Source organism: Hippopotamus amphibius, chromosome 6 (assembly GCF_030028045.1).
Source record: "Hippopotamus amphibius kiboko isolate mHipAmp2 chromosome 6, mHipAmp2.hap2, whole genome shotgun sequence".
Classification (NCBI taxonomy): domain Eukaryota; kingdom Metazoa; phylum Chordata; class Mammalia; order Artiodactyla; family Hippopotamidae; genus Hippopotamus; species Hippopotamus amphibius.
In genome coordinates this window covers 133,186,178-133,208,057 of record NC_080191.1, presented here as the reverse complement: position 1 = coordinate 133,208,057, position 21,880 = coordinate 133,186,178, and the positions used below count along the sequence as shown (strand labels likewise).

The 21,880-nt window shown below is 34.9% G+C and overlaps 2 protein-coding genes across 2 annotated transcripts in view; one reads left to right on the top strand and one right to left on the bottom strand.

Annotated features, from left to right (window-relative positions):
- GPR149 (G protein-coupled receptor 149) overlaps nt 1–21,880 on the top strand; it is a 65,430-nt gene that overhangs the window by 9,237 nt on the left and 34,313 nt on the right. The window lies entirely within an intron of this gene.
- On the bottom strand, nt 8,626–9,372 carry LOC130854788 (microtubule-associated proteins 1A/1B light chain 3B). Its single transcript, XM_057737634.1, has one exon. It carries the CDS (start codon nt 9,288–9,290, stop codon nt 8,913–8,915), a length of 378 nt encoding a protein of 125 aa, XP_057593617.1. The 5' UTR covers nt 9,291–9,372; the 3' UTR covers nt 8,626–8,912.

Below are 21,880 nucleotides of genomic sequence, written 5' to 3'. Positions count from 1 at the left end.
ACATGGAAAGCACAAAATGTTGATCAATCCAGGTATGTTTCAACTACAAAGATTTGCTTATTAAGTATTAATGTTTTAACATTTACGAAGAGCAAGAAGTACAGGAAACTGACTTAAAATCATCCTTGTAAAAATGTTCAGTAGTTAAATAGGTAATACAATATTCAGGAAAGGTAAAATTTATATTTTAAGAGACTAATTAACAATAAATGAAATACTATCATAAAATTAAAAACAACAGGAAGAAATTCTCAAGCCACAGGCTGATGTTATTAGTATGACTTTCCCTTAGCAAAATTGCCTATGGATTTTAAGATTAACATTATAACCAAATACATTTAGGGTTGAAGAGCTTATGACAACTTTTCCTCTAATCAAAGACTGGTTAAAACTCTTACCCTATTCTTCACCAGCAGATACTTCATGGGAATAGGTGGTGACTTAGAAAAGCACTTTCCTTAACATCATTTTCTTCCAAGTTCCTTCTTTGCTCTGCAAGCAAGGTTAACTTATGTATCTTACATTAAACTGAGGTAGACACTGTAGTAACTCTGTGAAAACATGATCTCTTTTTATTTTCTAGGGTTGTACTTTCAAATATTTAGGCTCAATATATCAGTTCATATCTAATGTACCACCTTGAATTATGTATATTCTTTGTTTTTAGGCTATAAAAAAGGTCGTTTGATTTAAAATGTATTTAGTGAGCCCTACTATATTTTTACAATACATGTTGCTTAATTTTTTTTAGAGTTTATGTGAGTAAACAAATTCTCAGTATATCTTGTTGGAAATCCTGGTAGGAGTGAGAGTGTCAGATCAAGGTTGTTATAAAGAAAATGGTAGTAGAATGGCTTCAATAGATTTAAATGCAGTCCAATAAAATGTATCACAGGTGAGGGTGTTGGTAAGACTAAAATTCATTGTTACACTTAGCCACACAATCACTTCTTAACTCATTTATTACTGTAAATCAGAAGCAAAGATATGCTGTCACTGTGTCACTTGGTGCCACTAATAATTCTACATCATCATAGCATTTGAAAGATGAAAGGTCCTCCACTAGGCCAGTAGCATGTAGAAAAACATTCTGAAACAATCCTCTCAAATGAGAGTCAAATGGAGGAAGTGATTGCTTTTGAATTAGCTATACAAACTATTTAGTATAAGAATGAATAAACCAACAAGAACGAACTTTAAAGTCACCAGGGAATCAAAGAAATTTAATTTTTATTTTAAGGAAAATGTTTTAATTATCTAAAAATAGTTCTACAAATTAAAGTTGTGTTGTTTGCTCACAGAGTTCAGGGGCAATATTGGTTAGTGTTTCCTGTGACACTGTCAGCTGGGTAATTGCAGATGTTTCAACTTGCCCTCTGAGTAATTTTTGGCATTTTTAACTGAAGTGACATAGGAGAAAAACTCACTTATCACCTCCTATTTGTAGCCTCAAGGCAAAGATGTAGCCTCATCCTAACATAAAATGAGTGTTTGGAATATATATATTTTATATTTAGCTACATCTGTTTGTTTGCAGTGGTTAGTTCCACTCACTATTCAGAGACCTGAAAAATTGTTACACTGCTTTCTTTTTTCAAAACATTTATAATCGTCATTGTTTTACGATTATAAGGTAATATAATTATTGTAGAAAAATTAGAAATTTCTAAAAGCAAAGGAAAACACCCACTTCTAACTACCCAGAGTTAATCCCTGTTTACATTTTATCATATAAAACTTTAGGCTCTTTCCTAAGCATATATTTTCACTTTTAACAAAAATAGGATCATATTGCACGCAGTGTTTTGGAATCTGCTTTTCTCTACTTAAGAGTATAATTTTCATCTGATTTGAATTGTTTGAGCCATTTCTGTGATTATCTGGTATAGTTTAGAATGGCTAGAGTGTGGTTTAAAACTCATTCACAAATGTAAATTTGTTCTCAGGTATTTAAAGTTTTGAAAGTTGAAACTTTAAGGGAATTTCATTGTAAACTAATTTGAATATTTCATAACACATTTTGTGATCCTCACAGCATGTATCATTTGCTGAAATGAAGTAAAATGGAGCTAACTGTTCACTTTCTACGGATTCAAGGGGATTAGCATTGGATCAAAGCTCGTGCAGAATCCTATAATTCACTGTTTAAGCTAAGGATTCTGTTAATATCCTCGGAAAAGCCTCATGGTTTAGGGAGGCCTTACAGGCTATGTGTTGGAACCACCGTTACAACTTGAATCTACTACAACTCCTATTGAGAGTTATCCCTTATTTAAACTCAAGTTGGAAACACTACATTTTTTACACGTTTTATTATGAACTAATTTTAGCGTTACAAAACAGTTTTTAAAATAGTATGAGAATTGTAATATACTTTCATCCAGCTTCTATTAATGTTAATGTTACATGATAATAATGCAATTATTAGGGAATAACTAATTTATAGACCTTATTTCAATTTTGTCAGCTGTCCTGCTGATGTCCTCTTTCTGGTCCAGAACCTGATTCTCAATTGTTGCTGCATTTGTTGTCATGTCTCCTCAGATTCTTCAATCTATAGCAGTTCCACAGTCTTTCTGTGTCTTTGACACATTTGAAGATATGAGTCAGTTTGTTTTGTTTTGTTTCTGGAATATCCTTCAATTTGTAATTAATATATGCTTTCTGTTAATCAAATTGAACTTATGCATTTTTGGCAAGGATAACACAGAAGTGATGTTTGCCCTTTCCAGCGCATCATATCAAGTGGTACATGATGTTGACATGTCTTATGATGGTGATGTAAAATTTGATCACCTAGTAAAGGTGATGTCTGCCAGATTTCTCCAAGTGAAGTTATTACTTTCCTCTTTGTAATCTGTAAGTATCCTGTAGGCAGATATTTTGAGGCTTTGCAAATATTCTATTTCCTATCATACTTTTGCCCATTAATTTTAGCATTAATTGAGAAATCTTACCTGCAGCAATTATTATGTGAAGGTAATTTTCTATTTCTATAATTTCGTCTATATTTATTATTGGAATTTTCCTATAAGAAAACTATATCTCTTCTCTGTTTTCTTATTTGTATCAGTATGAGACATAGATATTTATTTTAATCTACAGATTATTAGCCATACTATTTTTTTTAATTACTCCAGTTGTTCTAAATTTGGCCATTGGGAGCTTCTTCAAGTTGATGCCTTTATCTATTCAACATGCCATTCTCACCTTTTTTAGCACTTCATTACTTTTTAGCAGCACAAGATATTCAAGCCTCATCTTGTATTTTCCCTGACTCATCCCTAGAATCAACCATTTCTCCAAGGAGTTCTAGTTACTTTTGTTGGAGAATGGGGTTTAGAAACCAACATCTGGATGCTAAGTATGCTTAGTGTTACTGAGGTGTCTTGCTTCTACACCCTATCATTAGACAGATCTAGGAAATACGTATCTGTATGCTCATGTACACATCTATATTTCTATATAAATCTCTCTGTATAAATCATTTAAAACCATGAGTTTATTCTAATAGTTCCAAGTCCAAACAAATACCACAGAATTCATTCATGCCTTTCCCTTTTCTTACTTCTTTTTCTGACAGTGAGAAAACTGGTTCTCATTCTCCACAAATTTATTTACTTATCTGCTCAATCCTTGTATACACATAAAGTAGTTTTAGAATTGCTAACCCACACCACTGTGGGAAAAAATATTAACTAGAGCATAATAATTGTGTATAGTTTTTTTAATCTTTAACCTTACAGTTTATCATCACAATATAGTCTTCCACATTTATTAGGTTAGTTATTTTCATTTCCATTCCCTTCATTTTATATTACATTTTGAGTTCCTCTCATGTTTTTTCATTTTGATTATTTATGTGTAAGTATGTGAGATTATTTCCATATTTCCAAGAGTTGGAACTATAGAAAAGGTATACCATCCTCCCTCATTCCTTTTTCGCTGTTCTCATTTTACCATTCTTACCACCCTGTTCCCACCTATCCCCTGTAAGTAACCAATATCATACTTTCTAGTTTAATCTTCCTGTATGTCTTTTTGCACAATGAACAGATACATGCATATCTTCTTATATCTTCTTCCTTACATATATATTTTCACACTTTGCTTTTCTCACTAAATAATATATCCTAGAAGTCATTCCGTATCAGTTCATAGAGAGCTTCCTCGTTCTTTTTATAGCTGCATGATAATCTACAGTGTGGATATGCCATAGTTAATTCTACCACTTTCTTATATGGGCCTTAGATTGTTTCTAATATTTTGCAATTGAAAACAATATTGCAGTGAATAACCTATGCAAATGCATTTTCATACTGTTGTAAGTGTATCTTTAGGATAAATTCCTAGATTTAGAATTTCTGGGTTGAAAGTTAAGTGTAATTTTGTTAGATATGGTCATAAAAGTTTGCACTTGCACCAGCAATGTATAACAGAAGACCATTTTCCCCACCACCTCAGTAATAGAATATGTTATCATGTGTTTTAACTTTTGCTGGTCTGATAGTAGAGATATGCTACCTCAGGGTTGTTTTAAATTATAGTTATATAATTATAAGTGAGTTTAAATAGTTTTCATTTAAGAGCCTTTCTTATCTTTTTATTTTTTGTAAATTGTCTGCATTTATCTTTTTTCCATTTTTCTATCAGATTTTTGTCCCTTTATCCTTCAATTTTTAAAAGTTCTTTATATACTAGGATTATTAGGTCTTTGTGATATACATTGCAAATATTTTTTCCTAGTTTGTCATTTATCTTTTAACTTTACTTATAATATTTTTTAGCATGCACAATTTTAAATTTGTTTATAGTAAAAACTATCAATCTTTTATTTACTTGCATCTGGATTTTGAATCATAGTTAGAAAGCAAGTTTTATTTTTTATTTTATGTTTTTAAATTTTATTTTATTAACATAGAGTTGATTTACAGTGTCATGTTAGTTGCATGTGTACAGCACAGTGATTCGGTTATATGTTCTTTTTCAGATTCTTTTCCCTTATAGATTATTACAAAATATTGAGTATAGTTCCCTGTGCTGAACAGTAGGTCCTGTTGGTTATCTATTTCTATATATAGTAGTTTGTATATGTCAGTCCTGACCTAATTTATGCCTCCCCCACTCTCCCCTTTGATAACCATAAGTGTGCTTTCTATGTCTGTGAGTCTATTTCTGTTTTGTAACTAAGTTCATTTGTATCATTTATTTTTAGATTCCACATATTAGTGATATCATATGACATATATCTTTCCCTGTCTGGCTTACTTCACTTAGTGTGATAATCTCTAGGTCCATACATGTTGCTACAGATGGCCTAATTTCATTCTTTTTTGTGACTGAGTGATATTACATTGCATGTATATACACACACACACACATATGTGTATATATGTACATATAGTATGTGTATATATGTGTGTATATATACACACGTGTAATATGTGTGTATATATATGTGTGTGTGTATGTATACGCATATATATATCACACCTTATCTATTCACCTGTCGATGGACATTTAGGTTGCTTCTGTGTCTTTGCTATTGTAAATAGTGCTGCAGTGAACATTGGGGTGCATGTATAGTTTTCTCTGGATATATGCCCAGGAGTGGGACTGCAGGATTATATGGTAAATTTATTTTTAGTTTTTTAGGGAACCTCCATACTGTTCTGCATAGTGACTGCCCCAATTTACATTCCCATCTGACTCCAGAGACAGTCTGGATATCCACTAACGTATCTGCTTCAGAGAGATCATTTTGATAGTTAGCAAGTCATTTCTTACACTAAATTCTAATCTATTCCTCTCACACAGTCAGATTAATATCACCTGGGGCACCTTTAGAAGTGTCTCCACCCCACCCACAGAAATTCTGATTTAACTGATCTGGAATAATATTTGGGTATCAACATTTTGTGAAACTTTCTGTGTGTGGATATTTGCAAAATACATAATCAACAAAGAACTTGTGTTTATAATATATAATTCATAAAGAACACCAATAAATCAATAAGGAAATGACAGACAACCCAGTAGTATACCAGCAAAAGATTTAAACTGGTACTTCTTAGAGAGCAGACTTGAGGACATGGGGGCGGGGAGGGGAGTCTGGGACATGGTTAGAGAGCAGCATTGACATATATACACTACCAATTGTAAAATAGATAGCTGGGGGAAGCTGCTGCATAGCACAGGGAGATCAGCTTGGTGCTTTATGACAACCTAGAGGGGTGGGATGGGGAGGGTAGGAGGGAGGCTCAAGAGGGAGGGGATATGTGGATATACATATAAATATAGCTGATTCACTTTGTGGTACAGCAGAAATTAACACAACATTGTAAAGCAATTATACTCCAACAATATGTATGAAAAAATAAATAAACTGGTACTTCTCATAAGAGGAAAAATCCAAATAGCCATAAACATATACAAAACTATACCACATCATGAATAATATGGAAATCTCATTTAAAAATAGCAATGAGAGACCACTGCACACCCACAAGAATAGCTAAAATTACACAATCTAACAATGCCAGGAGTCGATAAGAATGCGGAAAAACAGTAACTCACATTAACTGCCCGTGGAGTAAATTGTTAAAACCACTCTGGAAGACAGCTTGGCAATAGCTCCAAAAATTAAATATATACATGCCTCATGCCCCAGCAATTCCACTCTTGGATATATACCCTAGAATTGCACTGTCTAATACAGTAGTCACTAGTCACTTGTAGCTATTTAAATCTAAATTAATTTTAAATTTTTTAAAATTTAAAATTCTGTTCCTCAGTTGCACTACCCACCACTCAAAGTGCTCAATATTCAAATATGACTAGTAGCTACTGTAATTGAACATTACAAATATAAAACATTTCCATTAGTGCAGTTGTATTGGACAGTGCTACCCTAGAACACGTTTATGTTTCTGGAAGCTCTGTTTATAACCCCAGCATTTAGGGATACACCAAAAGCCCATCAACATTAGAATGGGTAAATAAATTGTTGAATATTTTTACAATAAAATGCCACAATCAGAGTGTATTTTCCATGAAGCCAAAGAAATTTTAACTTTAGGCCCTTAGCTTGCCCTGATCTCTTCTTAGGCTGAGAGGGGCCCTAGCAATGTATTCATATGGACATATGTTTTTATAAAATTAATGGAAACCAGATTTTTGTGTCCTTTTTCTTAACAAACACAAGTAATATAAGCTTCAAGCCCTTTATTTTTTTATTTTTATTTTTTTACAGTTTTTAGTTGTGCCTTTATTCACCTTAGTTCATTAAAAATGGACTTGTTTTAAAGATCCTATAAATAGAGTAACCATGCACTAATGTGGGATTATAAGTAAGTCACCCCTCTCAGCATGGTATTTTTGTCTTTAAAAAGCAGAGTTTCTTATAGGAATCTTATTGATCACACAGTAGTTACAAGAATGTCAGATATAATGATGTATACAATCTAAACAAGACAGGCTAATTAAGAATTTACATAATGTAAAAATATACATATTAAAAGTTAGCCATGTGGACAGATGCATGCATCAGGAAGAGTAGTTGATCGGGGTTGAGGGCCCATATGCAGTAATATTGCTTTTTCTTCCTCAATTACAGTAAATAACTGCCACTAACAGATACAAGTTTTCCACACACATCTAAATACACAAGGGTAAATGGTGACCTGCTACACGTACAGTCTCAAGTGGGTCTGTGATCCTTCTGCGACAGCTCTCACAAAAATAGTACATAGTAAACCCCATGCAGGTAGTCGGAAGCACTGGTTACTTATCCTAGTTGGACTCTGAAAATGTTTAGTTTGACATTAATCTGTGTTTCCTTTTGCTATTTTCAAAACTGACATGCACACGGGAGTGGGGGAATTCTGATGACTGTTTGACCTAAGAGTGAACTGAAATACTCTTAAAAATGCTTTTTAATAACATATTTTAGTCACATACTTAACATAAAACATGGATCATCTACAGCTTTAAGCCAAAAGGTAGAGGAAGTGTATCTGAATTTTAATGCTTTTAGTTTCAGTATCCTGTAGCGTTCTACCTTTGTCCCAAAGAATGAAACCCATGTAACTTATTATTTGCCAAAGCAGGCACTATTTTGAGCTCTTAAGAGAATATTCAAAACAAAAACATGTCATTCTTTCTCTAGGCCTTTTGAGAAACTTGGCCAAAACTATATAAATTATTCAAGGTTCCTGTTGAGCAGTGCTGTTTTTCTGTGTTACTGCTGTCTAGACAACAAACCAAATGAAAACTTCATAACAAGAGCACTGTCTTGAAATACACTTATTAGCAATCAGGAACCCTGGACAAGAGGTCTGTTCTCTTATTTCCTATACACCCACATCCACCCCGCTTTTTGCCAACTATTATGGCAAATGTATTGGGGGTCGTGGGGGCGGGGTGGCTGTGCCTGACGGCTTATGCTTAAAGATCCTCCTAAAGGAGATTTCTCTAGGTGAGTAGAAACCCTTCTATAAAAAGTTGGCAGATTCTGTGAACCTAAAGAGAAGAGTTAATGTCTCTCTGAATGCTCAAATTGCAAGTTCCTTTTGGGGGAAAAAAAACATTAAAATAACTTGAAGGTCTATTTTATTGGCAACTTAGAATGCAAAGTATTTTATTTTTAAACTTGAAATTTGAAAACAAGACAGCCTAGGTTAAATAATAATAAAGTTTCCCAAAGCTGAATGTGCTCATGTGGAGCTCAGTTTTTCTGCTTGACGTCCCAAAAAACAACTTCCTAAAACTCCTAGGCAGGAACACTACTGTTTGGATGATCTGTGATTAGATGAACTGATCAATCAGTTGGTAACATCCCTTTTTTATTCCTTGGTAAATAAGGGTTTAAAAAATTCTAGAACAGATGCTTTTTTTTTTTTTTTTCTAAACTCTTACACAGACAATTTCATTCCAAAAGTCTCCTGAGAGGCGTATACCATATACAGGAATCCATCTTCATCCTTCTCACTTTCATACACTTCACAAATCGGTGTGGACACACTCACCATGCTATGTCCATTCACTAACAGGAAGAAGGCTTGATTAGCGTTGAGCTGTAAGCGCCTTCTAATTATCTTGATGAGCTCACTCATGTTGACATGATCAGGCACCAGGAACTTTGTTTTATCCAGGACTGGAAGCTGCTTCTCACCTTTGTATCGTTCTATTATTACCGGGATTTTGGTAGGATGCTGCTCTCGGATAAGTCGGACATCTTCTACTCTTTGTTCGAAGGTTCGGCGCTGTTTGAAGGTCTTCTCCGACGGCATGGCGCGGCAGGCTGGGCGGGGGCGGCGAGGTGGAGGGTCCCGAGGGCTCCAGACGGCGGCTCCGACTGTGGCGGCAGCGACCGCTCTTCCTTCAAGCCCTTTAAAAATCTCTTTCAACCCCTAACCAAAAAATAATGCAATTTAACAAACTAGAGCTACACAAAATGTGAATGAGTGTTGTAAATATAATGAAAGAACCATAACAGGAAAAGAGTACACACTCTGTGATTGTATTTAATGAAGTCTGAAAGCAGACACATCTAAATTAAATGGTTCAGGGGTACGTACAAAAATGGTAAAACCATAAAGAAGAGTTGGGTGGTGATTATCACAGAAGTCTAAAGTGGTGTTTGCCTTTAGAAAGAGAGTAAGCAAGAAAGTACACCTGGGGTCCCCTTGGGTGCTGGAAATGTTCTGTTTCAAATCTTAGGGAGTGATTATACTGTTTTATACTGCACGTTTATCCTTAATGCCCTCTTGAACATGTGTTTTATTTCACAATTTTAAAGAAGTTAAAAACAGTTTGTCCAGATGATTCTCATGAGTGCCCATTGCCCTAGGGCGTCTCATCCTGCCCTACTTCTGCCTCTTGGGCTTGCCCAGAACCATTCTGTTACCTCTCCCATGTGCTATTAAGTTAATGAAATATGGTTACCCCATTCTTCACATTGCTGTTATTTCTCATCTATGATAACTAAATATTGTTACTTTACTCAGCCTTATTCATGATAAATTCACTTACAGAAGCCCGTAGCCTTTAATTATGTAAAACCTAGAATCAAACAGAATGTTCAAACTGTTTTTTCTTCTTCACTCTATGAACTACACTGCTCTTAAGGCATCTTAAGGTCACATTCACTTATTCAGCAGCCTAGCACACTTCTGGTATGTTTAGCATCAGCTAACGCCCTTAAGCCCTTTTTGCTCATGCTGCTGCTTAGACATCTTTTACCTTTGTAGTCTATTCTTTAAACTCAATTATATCTTTTTTTTAATACATCTTTATTGGATTATAATTGCTTTGCAATGTTGTGTTACTTTCTGCTGTACAACAAAGTGACTCAGCTATATGTATACAGATATCCCCATATCTCCTCCCTCTTAAGCCTCCCTCCCACCCTCCCTATCCCACCCCTCTAGGTCTTCACAAAGGACCCAGCTTATCTCCCTGTGTATGCAGCAGCTTCCCACTAGCCATCCATTCTACTTTTGGTAGTGTATATATGTCAATGCTACTCTTTCACTAAGTCCCAGTTTCCCTTCCCACCCTGTGTCCTCTAGTCCGTTCTCTACATCTGCATCTTAACTCCTGCTTCTACCACTCTGTTCATCAGTAGCATTTTTCTAGACTCGATATATATGGTATTTGTTCTTCTCTTTCTGATTTACTTCACTCTATATGACAATCTCTAGGTCCATCCACCTCACTACAAATAACTCAATTTCATTCATTTTTATGGCTGAGTAATATGCCATTGTATATATGTACCACATCTTTTTTATCCATTCATGTGTTGATGGACATTTACGTGGTTGTTTCCATGTTCTGGCTATTGTAAATAGTTCTGTTGACTAAAAATGTGCAGCAAGACAGGGCCAAAGAAAGAGTTCTGCTGTACACTACCAGGAACTAGTCCCTCCTTTAGTTTGGTTTATTTAAAAACACCTTTAGTATTGTGGTTGCAATAGTTATTAATCTCCTTAGTTACCCTTGCAGTTAATATATTTTTACGACCTCTTGTTCGCATGGATGTCATTAGGGATATTATGCAATGCTTTAATGAAATACTAATATAAATTTTTTTTTGCTTTAATTTGCATGTTTTATTTTATTTTTTAATTTATTTATTATTTTTTGGGGGGTACACCAAGTTCAATCATCTGTTTTTATACACATATCTCCATATTCTCTCCCTCCCTCAACTCCCCCCCCACCCTCCCTCGAGTCCCCCCCACCCTCCCCGTCCCAGTCCTCTAAGGCATCTTCCATCCTCGAGTTGGACTCCCTTTGTTATACAACAACTTCCCACTGGCTATCTATTTTACAGTTGGTAGTATATATATGTCTGTGCTACTCTCTCGCTTTGTCTCAGCTTCCCCTTCACCCCCCGCCCCCTCCCAAACCTCGAGTTCTCCAGTCCATTCTCTGCATCTGCGTCCTTGTTCTTGTCACCGAGTTCATCAGTACTATTTTTAGATTCCGTATATGTGAGTTAGCATACAATATTTGTCTTTCTCTTTCTGACTTACTTCACTCTGTATGACAGACTCTAGGTCTATCCTATTCAATAAATATTAATAGAAACACTATGGGTATAAAGATGTAAGCTTCCTGCCTTCAAGTTAGGAAGCAGACTTTTAAGCAACTGGCTGCATATCAGTGAGAAAAGAGTGGACAGAATATGACAATGCGTTTTTAGGCCATGGAGGACGGAGTGATTATGTCCAGCAACCCTGAGGTAGAAGGGAATTGGTCTAATAAGACATGGTCTTAGTAAATTCAAACTGTGTCATCATCCTAAAACTTTTTTTCTTGTCTCTCAAACTCTATCTTTTCATCAAGTAAATCTTAGAAACTTCCCAGGAATTGATGTAAATATTACATGTCTAGTTTGTTGATTTCACTTCTTTCCATTTGAAAAAGGAAAAACATTAGCACATTTCTAGTGCTCAACTTCCCATTTGCTTAAAGGTCATCAACCTTGTTCATACAACAACTTTTCCTAGTAACCCTGAGCATGATTCTTTTGAGGGATTAATCTTGCACTCTTGCAGTAACAAGGTTCTGCCCTTTATTTCTTGTTTTAAATTATATTTCCTTTTTTCTCACAAGTGTTTTTATGTTTTAAAAGTCCTTTACAAAGGACACATAAGGAAATTAGAATCTGAGGATATCTGCTTTTCCTGCATCATCCTTCACTTGATGGCACTGGCTACAATTAGTGGCCTATGCCATGCTTTGATCTTCCGATCTGAACATGTTTTCAAAGGCTTTTTTTGTTGCCCTTAGTGTTTTCACAAGCCACAGATTATTTTCTTCATTTGTCCTTCTGAATACCAATCTTCCCATCTTTGGTGATGACTTATTTTACTCTTAGGTCCCCTTAAGCCTGACCTGGCCTACACTGAATTTTTAATATACAATCTTCTTTTCTTACTTAACTGGATCACTTATGATTTCATAGCCAGAATTGTAATCTTGATGCCCATATCTAGGCTTGTTTTTCAGTTTTTTCAAATTTGGCTTATGACAATTTAAAGGTACATAGATTACTATGTCTAAACTTTCCCTCCTAGATAGCACATACTTTAGGAATAAACATTTTTCTCCTTATATGTCCAAGTCTTCTAATTTTGCCAGTCATTTCCCCTTATTGGTCAGAATTAGAGTCTAAGAAACTGTACCTTATTACCTGCTGTACTCTCTGTAAGGTGAAGCTGTTAGCACAGCAAGGCAAAAGTATGCTAGATGATCTCCTCTATATTTTAAAATACCTTTAAGCAGAATCATTGGAAAACACTGCCTTGCCTCTGGGCAAACATAGAGGCTCTGCCTTCATGAATATCTCTCCGTTCAAGAGCCGTCTTTCCTATATTTTCAACCATGATCTAGATGTCTAAATTCTGTACACTGGCACTATATGCAGAGCCAGAACAGTTCTGAAACAACCACTAAATTAATACCACTTACTATCAAGTCACCATTTATGATAGTGATTTTAAGCAGTTATAGGAATAAAAGTAGAAAAAAACTTTTAAGAATTTTAAAAAATAACTAATCACTTTTTGCATTTCATCCTTCAAAGAAAGATAATTTTGAACCAGTCCCCTCCTCCCATGAATCGTTTGGCTAGAATTGGTAAAACAAGGGTTCAAATACATGGGTCATCCTGTGAAACAACAAAAATTCAATAGTATTTTAGTGTAAAAGTCCAGTAAGTATCTTACTGACATCCGTTCTTTCTGGAGTAAACATTACTCAACAAAATGATATTTAATACTCTTTGTTTTAATCATGGATTATAATGTATTTTCACTCTAGTAGTGACTAGTCTCTGATGGAATGTTGCAGGTAGAGCATGAGCTTTGGAAATAGGCAGGCCTGAGTTGACTTGCCTCCACCTCCCTGTACTCCTGTATCCTCATAGGTAATTACATTGGCAAATAATAAAACTGATGTTGTGAAGTTAGATAAGACAATGCATATCAAATATTTATTTCAGTGTATAATTCATAATAATATGATAATGTTTGATGCTATTATGTTATTCATTCATTCATTCATTGATTCAGCAGCTGTTCAATGAGTGCATACTAGGTGCCAGGCACTATGCTTGGTGCTGGTGACAGAGCGACTAACAAAACAGATATCCTCTCTGTCATCATGGAGCTAATTCCTAACATAAAAGAGAAAAATTAAATAAATGAGTACTTAGTAAGTAGAAGGTATAATAGGAGTGTCTAACTGAAAACCTAAGAAAGACTTGCCAGAATATAAGGCATTTGTACAAACAGAGACCTGAATGACAAGCAGGATCAACCATGCTAAATGGGAGTGAACACAACCAGGAAAAGAGCTGTCAGACTCCGAAGCTTATCTCCTTTGTAGAATTCCCTCATCTCTACAGTCTTATAATAAATGAAAGAGGAAGATAGACATTTTAGGTAAATTTCCCCAAATTACTGAGTAGCTTTAAATTTCCCTCAAAGATATTCAAGGTTACCCATAAGATGTTTATCAACTAAATATAGCTTCATTCCAAGAACTTAGGAAGGTGGTTTTACAACTTCTGTTTCTTTGCAGTAAAAATGAGGCAGGAATTACTCAGAAATGATGTCACCTAATTCATTAGAATATAGTATTCTATCTCCAGGGGGGTTACCGGATTTTTACATAGATAGAGCATCTGTATGACAATCTTGTAGAAGGGACTTATGTTAAAGTGGTGTTTAACTCACTGGTTATGTTAAGTGGTGGTAAACTCACTGTTTTCCATTGGAGAGCAGATTTATTGAAGTGGCTTTGGGAGCATCAATGAAGTATATTGGGAAGGATATGAAGACCTTCCTCTAGATTGTCCATTGGCACAACCACTATATGTTATAAGAAATATTGTATAAGACAAGTAATGTAACCTCTCTGGCCCTTAGTAAGCTCATAGGATCACTATGAGGATTTAATATTGTAATATAAATGATTGCAAATACATGAAACCATTTATACATGTATAGGATTATAATAATATAGAAGCATCAAGCAGAGAAACCTTTGGATATGTATGTGTGTCATATAGTAGGGACTCTAATATGCTGTTGATTTACTGGACAGAGGTGAGTGAAAGCAATTGTGTGTTTCAAAGTGGATTGTGGAGGTGACTTAGGTGTTTGTAATAAAGTTATTTTCCTGCTCTCTGTAAAGAGAACTCAGAATGTCAAATGGCAAGGACTTCTTTTTTTTTTATATTTATTTATTTATTTATTTATTTATTTATTTATTTATTTATTATTTTTTGGGGATACACCAAGTTCAATCATCTGTTTTTATACACATATCCCCATATTCCCTCCCTCCCTTGACTCCCCCCCCACCCTCCCTTGACTCCCCCCACCCTGAGTCCCCCCCACCCTCCCCGTCCCAGTCCTCTAAGTCATCTTCCATCCTCGAGTCAAACTCCCTTTGTTATACAACAACTTCCCACTGGCTATCTATTTTACAGTTGGTAGTATATATATGTCTGTGCTATTCTCTCGCTTTGTCTCAGCTTCCCCTTCACCCCCCGCCCCCTCCCAAACCTTGAGTTCTCCAGTCCATTCTCTGCACCTGCGTCCTTGTTCTTGTCACTGAGTTCATCAGTACTATTTTTAGATTCCGTATATGTGAGTTAGCATACGATATTTGTCTTTCTCTTTCTGACTTACTTCACTAAGTATGACAGACTCTAGGGCTTTCCACCTCATTACATATAGCTCCATCTTATCCCTTTTTATAGCTGAGTAATATTCCATTGTATATATATGCCACATCTTCTTTATCCATTCATTTGTTGATGGGCATTTAGGTTGCTTCCATGTCCTGGCTATTGTAAATAGTGCTGCAATAAACATTATGGTACAAGTTTCTTTTGGGATTATGATTTTCTTTGGGTATATGCTCAGGAGTGGGATTACTGGATCATATGGTAGTTCTATTTGTAGTTTTTTAAGGAACCTCCAAATTGTTTTCCATAGTGGCTGTACCAACTTACATTCCCACCAACAGTGCAGGAGAGTTCCCTTTTATCCACACCCTCTCCAACATTTCCAGATTTTGTGATGATGGCCATTCTGATTGGTGTGAGGGGATACCTCATTGTGGCTTTGACTTGCATTTCTCTGATGATTAGTGATGTTGAGCATCTTTTCACATGTTTGTTGGCCATCTGTATGTCTTCTTTGGAGAAATGTCTATTTAGGTCTTCTGCCCATTTGTGGATTGGGTTATTTGCTTTTTTGGTATGAAGCTGCATGAGCTGCTTGTATATTTTGGAGGTTAATCCTTTGTCCATTGTTTCATAGGCAATTATTTTTTCCCATTCTGAGGGTTGCCTTTTAGTCTTGTTTATGGTTTCTTTTGCTGTGCAAAAGCTTTTAAGTTTCATGAGGTCCCATTTGTTTATTCTTAATTTTATTTCCATGATTCTAGGAGGTGGGTCAAAAAGGATGTTGCTTTGATGGATGTCATAGAGTGTTCTGCCTATGTTTTCCTCTAGGAGTTTTATAGTGTCTGGCCTTACATGTAGGTCTTTAATCCAGGACTTCTTAATAATAGTGCCACAAAGATACCTCAGGTGATACCTTCAAATACTTCTAACAGTCCTGCCTGGGTAAACGGACTGTCTATCTCTGGGCCAGAGGAAAGCTGCCAACAACTCTGGAAACACTCCTTGGGAATTTTTATTCCAACATGGCAAGTCAAGTTCCAGGAGGGATTTGAGTTAAAGATAAGGATCCAGAGTGAATAGAAAGGAGGAGTCCAAAACTAGTCCAAGGATAAAGGTGATATTTATTACACAAAATAATAACTGACAACTTTTAAACATTTATGGGAAAAGATAGGCTACAGCTTGCTTTTCTTATCCTCAAAATATTAACTTTATAGTAGCATTTATTCACTTTTTAATGTTACTTAAGCTCAATTTTTACATGAGAATTATAGTTTTGTACAAAGTTGAGAAATTAGCCTGAATATTTGACAAAATATTTGCATTATGAATACAAGCTTTGATTCATGTTTAATGAGCCTAATCTCTGGAGAAGTACCTAATAAAGAAAAATACCCTAAATCCAGCCAGTAGTTCTCAACTCCGTCTGGACGTTAAAATTATGTGAAGTGCTTTCAAGAAATACCAATACGCAGGCCCCACTTCAAACCAACCAAATGAGGATCTCAGCTGGTTGGCTCTAGTACTCAGTATTTTATAAACTATTGATTCCAGTGAGCAGCTTAGGTTGAACACTACTAGTCTGCACTTTGTAAACCAAAGTTATAAAGTAATGAGCACAGCTTCCCCAGTTGTAATTAATCCCTTCCCCTGCCTCTTATTTTTAATGGAATTATGTTCAGCTCTATGAATATGATGATACATCATTTCATGGTTTAATGGTGAAAACTAAGCAGGGTTGACTTGATCCAGTCATTCTTCAAACAGCCAAGTCAATCTAATGTTAGTAACTGTATAACTGAACAAATGATGTTGCTTCCTCTGAGTCAGTTCCTACATTGATGAGATGAATCATGGCCACTTTTAATTATTTTAAGATCGAAGAACATATATGGAAATAGTTGGGCCGCTGAACTTGAAATTTCAGCCAAATTTCAATGTCAGTAACTATATTCTGCTTATCTTATTTCCCCCATGATACTTCATGGTTATTTTTTCTTTCTTCTTTCTTCCTGTCTTTTCTTTTTTTAAATTATACCCAACGCTTCCTGTTCTCAGTTGTGTATATTGGGAAACTATAATGGTTTCAATTCAGATACAAACAGAAATAACCATTCTAAATGGTCTAATTCTTAATTTAGGACAAAAGACTATAAATATAAGCAAGAAAAATATCAGACATGGATGAAATTGACACAACTTTACTTAACCCCATAAAGCAACTTTCTTTCCCAGTGAGTCTTTATTTCATAGAGTAAAGATTCTTTCCTTTTAAAGCCTTTGAGAAAATCTGGATGAAAAGAAAAAAGGGTGCTTTAACTTCCCTAATCATGATCTTAATTGGAATTTGTATAGCACTTCACAATATATAAAGAACTTTCGCATATATTGCCTCATTTTATTTTCCCCCTAGACAGTCACAGAAGATGTTTTCATCTGCTTTGAAGGATAAGTAAATTGAAATGAGATTAATATTCCAGTGGTCTGACTATATACCTAGGTATATAAGTACATAAGATTATTATAAACTTTACCGATATAAAGAATATGTAGCACACAATGCTTTTACAAATAATATTAAAATAGATACTACTCTTTATTGTAAATTCCATATAGCCTCTTGATTATCACAAAATGCTTTCATTGATTTTTGCCAAAATTTCAAATCCATAGCCAAGTTGCAATTGGCAAATAGATGTATTTCTAATGTGAATGTTGATTAACATTCTCATATGTTAATGAGTAAGATGAAAGTGAAACAACAAAGGCATGCAGTCTTTTGTTTGTCAATAAGAAAACCTTTATCAAATCAGATAATAGTTTTCAATTTTCTATGCTCTTCATAATTTAATGGCTATAGACAAGACACACTTTTAATTCTAATAGTATTGTTAGTATTTTCTCCACTACTTCAGTGGAGAAAATATTAAGTCTGGGCAATGAATAAAACAAAAAAAATTAAGCACTAATTTGTAGCATTTGCTAACTTCCATGGTACAAATGCTCCCACCATAGCTGATTTCATATTATCAAAGTAATATCAATGAATGCACAGCTAGGAAGAAATGTGCAATAGCTCATTATACAGTGCTTCCAATGTACAGATACAATAAATATAAATAATCTCAAGAGCATATATAATGACAAAATGTAATAAGATAAATATGAAAGATGAATTCTGAGTATTCATTATCTATGTTTTAAATATAATTTAGCTTATCATAAGTTTATGTAATTTAATTTTTAGCAACTGGCTCTCAAGATTGCTGAAAATTTCATGTGTCAGTACAAAGTCAGCTCTAGCACACCACTGGCATACCCCATTCTTTAAGAAGTCTCAACATAAAACGCATGCAGTAACACCCAGTGTCTGAGCACATGAGCCACAGTGCCTCCAAGTTGTCTGTCCTGGACCCGCATCTCCCCTGCCTGCCCTCTCTTGGCATGACCATTTCTGACTCTATCTCTTCTTAGAATCTGATTCTTACTCTGTTTTCCCATGAGTCTGTCCTTTACCAGGCACCTCATCCCAGAACTGGTTTAGGCATTTGGTCTTCCTAACATGACTCTCAACTTTTCCCAAATAATATGAATTGGACTTGCTTCCATTTCAAATGTGATCTCTAATTCACGAACATTTACTTCCCTCCCTCTCCCCACCACTCCCAATGGATGTACAGAACAATGAGAAGGATTAAACCACCCAAGTTACATGGCTAACATTAGAAACTTTAAACTCAAGGCCATATCGTCTGGTTCAATGTTTAGACATCTTTTTTAAAACTCTATTCTTTAAAATAAGAAGGAACTAATTGACAGAAGAAACCATTCTCATTTTTTTAACCTGCCTCCCTCCCTATCCCAGGCTGGTGGAAATGATTGAAAAAGGGTTAACAAGACAAAGGGAAGAGAGAAAAGATCTCTCTCTAGCTCCTACAAAGTCCTTATATACATAATATAAATCTTAATATTTATATTCCTAAAAATATTTTATTGATATCAAGTTTTATTTGAAATTGTTTTTAGAATAATGACATTTTGTTTACCTTCAGATATAATTTACATTTTAAACCCTCTGAGTATGACACCCTTTCAAATTATATAACATTTTAATTTAGATGGATAGCTCCTATACTGAGTCACAAGAAGTTTTAGGTTTAGGGAACCTTTGAAGCAAAAGAAGAGTAATAAAGTCAACTCATTACAGACAGAAAAGTTTTTAAGCCTCCCACTTTAATAAGTTAAAAGTCACAAAATAAAAGAATATGTGTATGTGTATATATACACACATATATTTGAGTATATATGTTTATAATTAAGAATACTGTTTCTTTAGTTATATAATAAAAATAGAAATTCCTTAATAATAGAAACTAATAACATGTGACCTCCACTATTTCTTGGCAATTAATTAGCTGCTTGGCTTTATTTCTTAGTGTTTAAGTTACCTGACTTATAAAAATGACAGTAGCTACATTGGTCTCACACAAAACAAAGGTTCTCTAATAAGAAATGGAAGTTGATCTGAATAAAAAATTTAAATATAATTTATAAGTTTAAGCTCATCTAAGCAACATATAAAAAAATATCTGCTTGGAATGAAATGTTCCAGTGAGAATCTTACAGATATCCAACCACCTAAGTACTCTAGATTTAGATTCAAAACTGGACACGCATTAGCATATTTATAATTCTTAGTGGATGCTGCCCCTATTCCTAAGGAATAGGAAAAGTGTTAATAGTCAAGAAACATACAACTTTCAAATATTAAATAAATATTTTGAAGCCCTTGTCTGTTTTCATATCAATAAATTACTTTTACATGATTTCCAGCTTTCCCATATGTGGTTTCTTTTGTTTTTTGTTTTGTTTGGGGGGTTTTTTTGGCTGTATTCATCAAGGTTTGGAAAACATTACCTTTACTTGACAGAATGTATGAGTTTTTAGGTATCTGTGGTTTTAGTCTTGCTCTAGAAATTACTAAACAACCTGATTTTAAATATATTTCCCCAAATCTACCTCCTAAGCTTTCTATTCACAGCCCAAGAATAAGTCAGTTCTTTAATAGTATTATTTATTTGATTTTTTAGGTCAGTTTCTTCAAATCTGATTTAGCTTCCTAGCAGGTTAGTATCCTCGCACTTACTTTTCCTCTAAAATAGTCCAATTTTTAAAATTTCTTCCCCATTAGAGCTTTTCACTTATATGAATTATAGAATTAATGATCTAAGATAATATATTTCAGACATACAATCTGTAAGAAAGTACTTACTCTTTTTTACAAAGTCAAAAGGGAGGAGTCAGCTTGAATGATAACTAGGAGACAGAAAGTACTTTTTGGGAAGCTGGAATGCTAGTTAGAAGACAATTAGAAGACCTCTGGCGGCTAATTGGTTAATGCTAATCAATGAACATCGGCATATGTATATAGCTGGAATGTTTAAAACATTTAGATTTGAGTAGAAGCCTTGTAGTTTCTAAAACTTTCTTCCAATTGTATTCCAGAGTAACTCATACTTGTTAATTTGGTTCTTAATCTAAATTGGCCATTTCAACTCAGTTTTCTGGGATCAGATCTTCTATGCTCTAAAGATGCACTGTCTAATAATGTAGCCACTAGGCAAATGCAGCTAAACTTTAGCTTACATTAATTAAAATTAGATAAAATTTTAAAATCATTTTCTCAGTATCACTAGTCACATTCCAAGTGCTCAATATTGAGTGTCTAGTGGCTACCTTATTGAAGAGTGAAGTCATAGAACAATTCGATCATTGCAAAAAGTTCTATTGGATGGAACTGTTCTATAGCATCTATGTTTCAAAGCTTATTTAAATAGCTGAAGCGCATTTTTTCCTCATCTGTTACTGCGAAAATCAGCTTATTATAAAGAAGAAATCAGAGAGACTCAGACCTCAAATTTTATCCTACCCATTCCCAATCCAACATTAGTGCCAACCCAAACTCAGGAGACTTCAGTCTGCACTAAAACACCTATAGAACGTTGATTTCATGTATACTACTCCCAGAAGACCCATGTTTCCCTTGCTCATCTCTGATCTGGAAAACTCATAGGAGATAAGGTCATTTCCAAAGATGATTTGGACCCATTTCCCAGGTGACTTCAGTAAGTTTGTATGGGCTCTGTCCCCAGCGTAAGTGATTGTTCTTTCCTCTCTGCCTTTTTAAATGTGTCTACCCCGTCTTTAATCATGCGTTTTTGTAATTGTCTGCCATCTCCACTAGATTGTGATTGAATCTTTGTGTCTCCCAGAATCTTATATGGTGCCTGGTGTGAGCTTAATACACCATAATGATGAATAAATGAATAAATAAATTATCTGGGGCTCAACCACTCCCAGATTTTCCTACAAATGGTTACCTTTTCTTGAAGCCCTGAGGTAATCCATTTGTTCTTCCTCCTCTCCTGAGTTAATTCCCACTCACACTTACTAGAAAGTGCCCTCATACAAACAAAGTGGTTTCATTTCTTTATTTGACTATGTATTTATATTTGCGAAGTGTTCAGCTTAGCAGTGGTCCTGGTTTTCCTGACAGTGACCGATTCATGAGGCAAAATTCTGCTCTCCCTCTGTCTGTGCCGTGAATGATACGGCTCTGTGCTAGTACAGTCAACCTGCAGGTCACGTGGATGGGAGTCAAGTTCGGGG

Bases quoted from the DNA above. Each gene is read 5' to 3' on its own strand.
- LOC130854788 (XM_057737634.1), bottom strand. From the start codon at position 9,290: ATGCCGTCGGAGAAGACCTTCAAACAGCGCCGAACCTTCGAACAAAGA.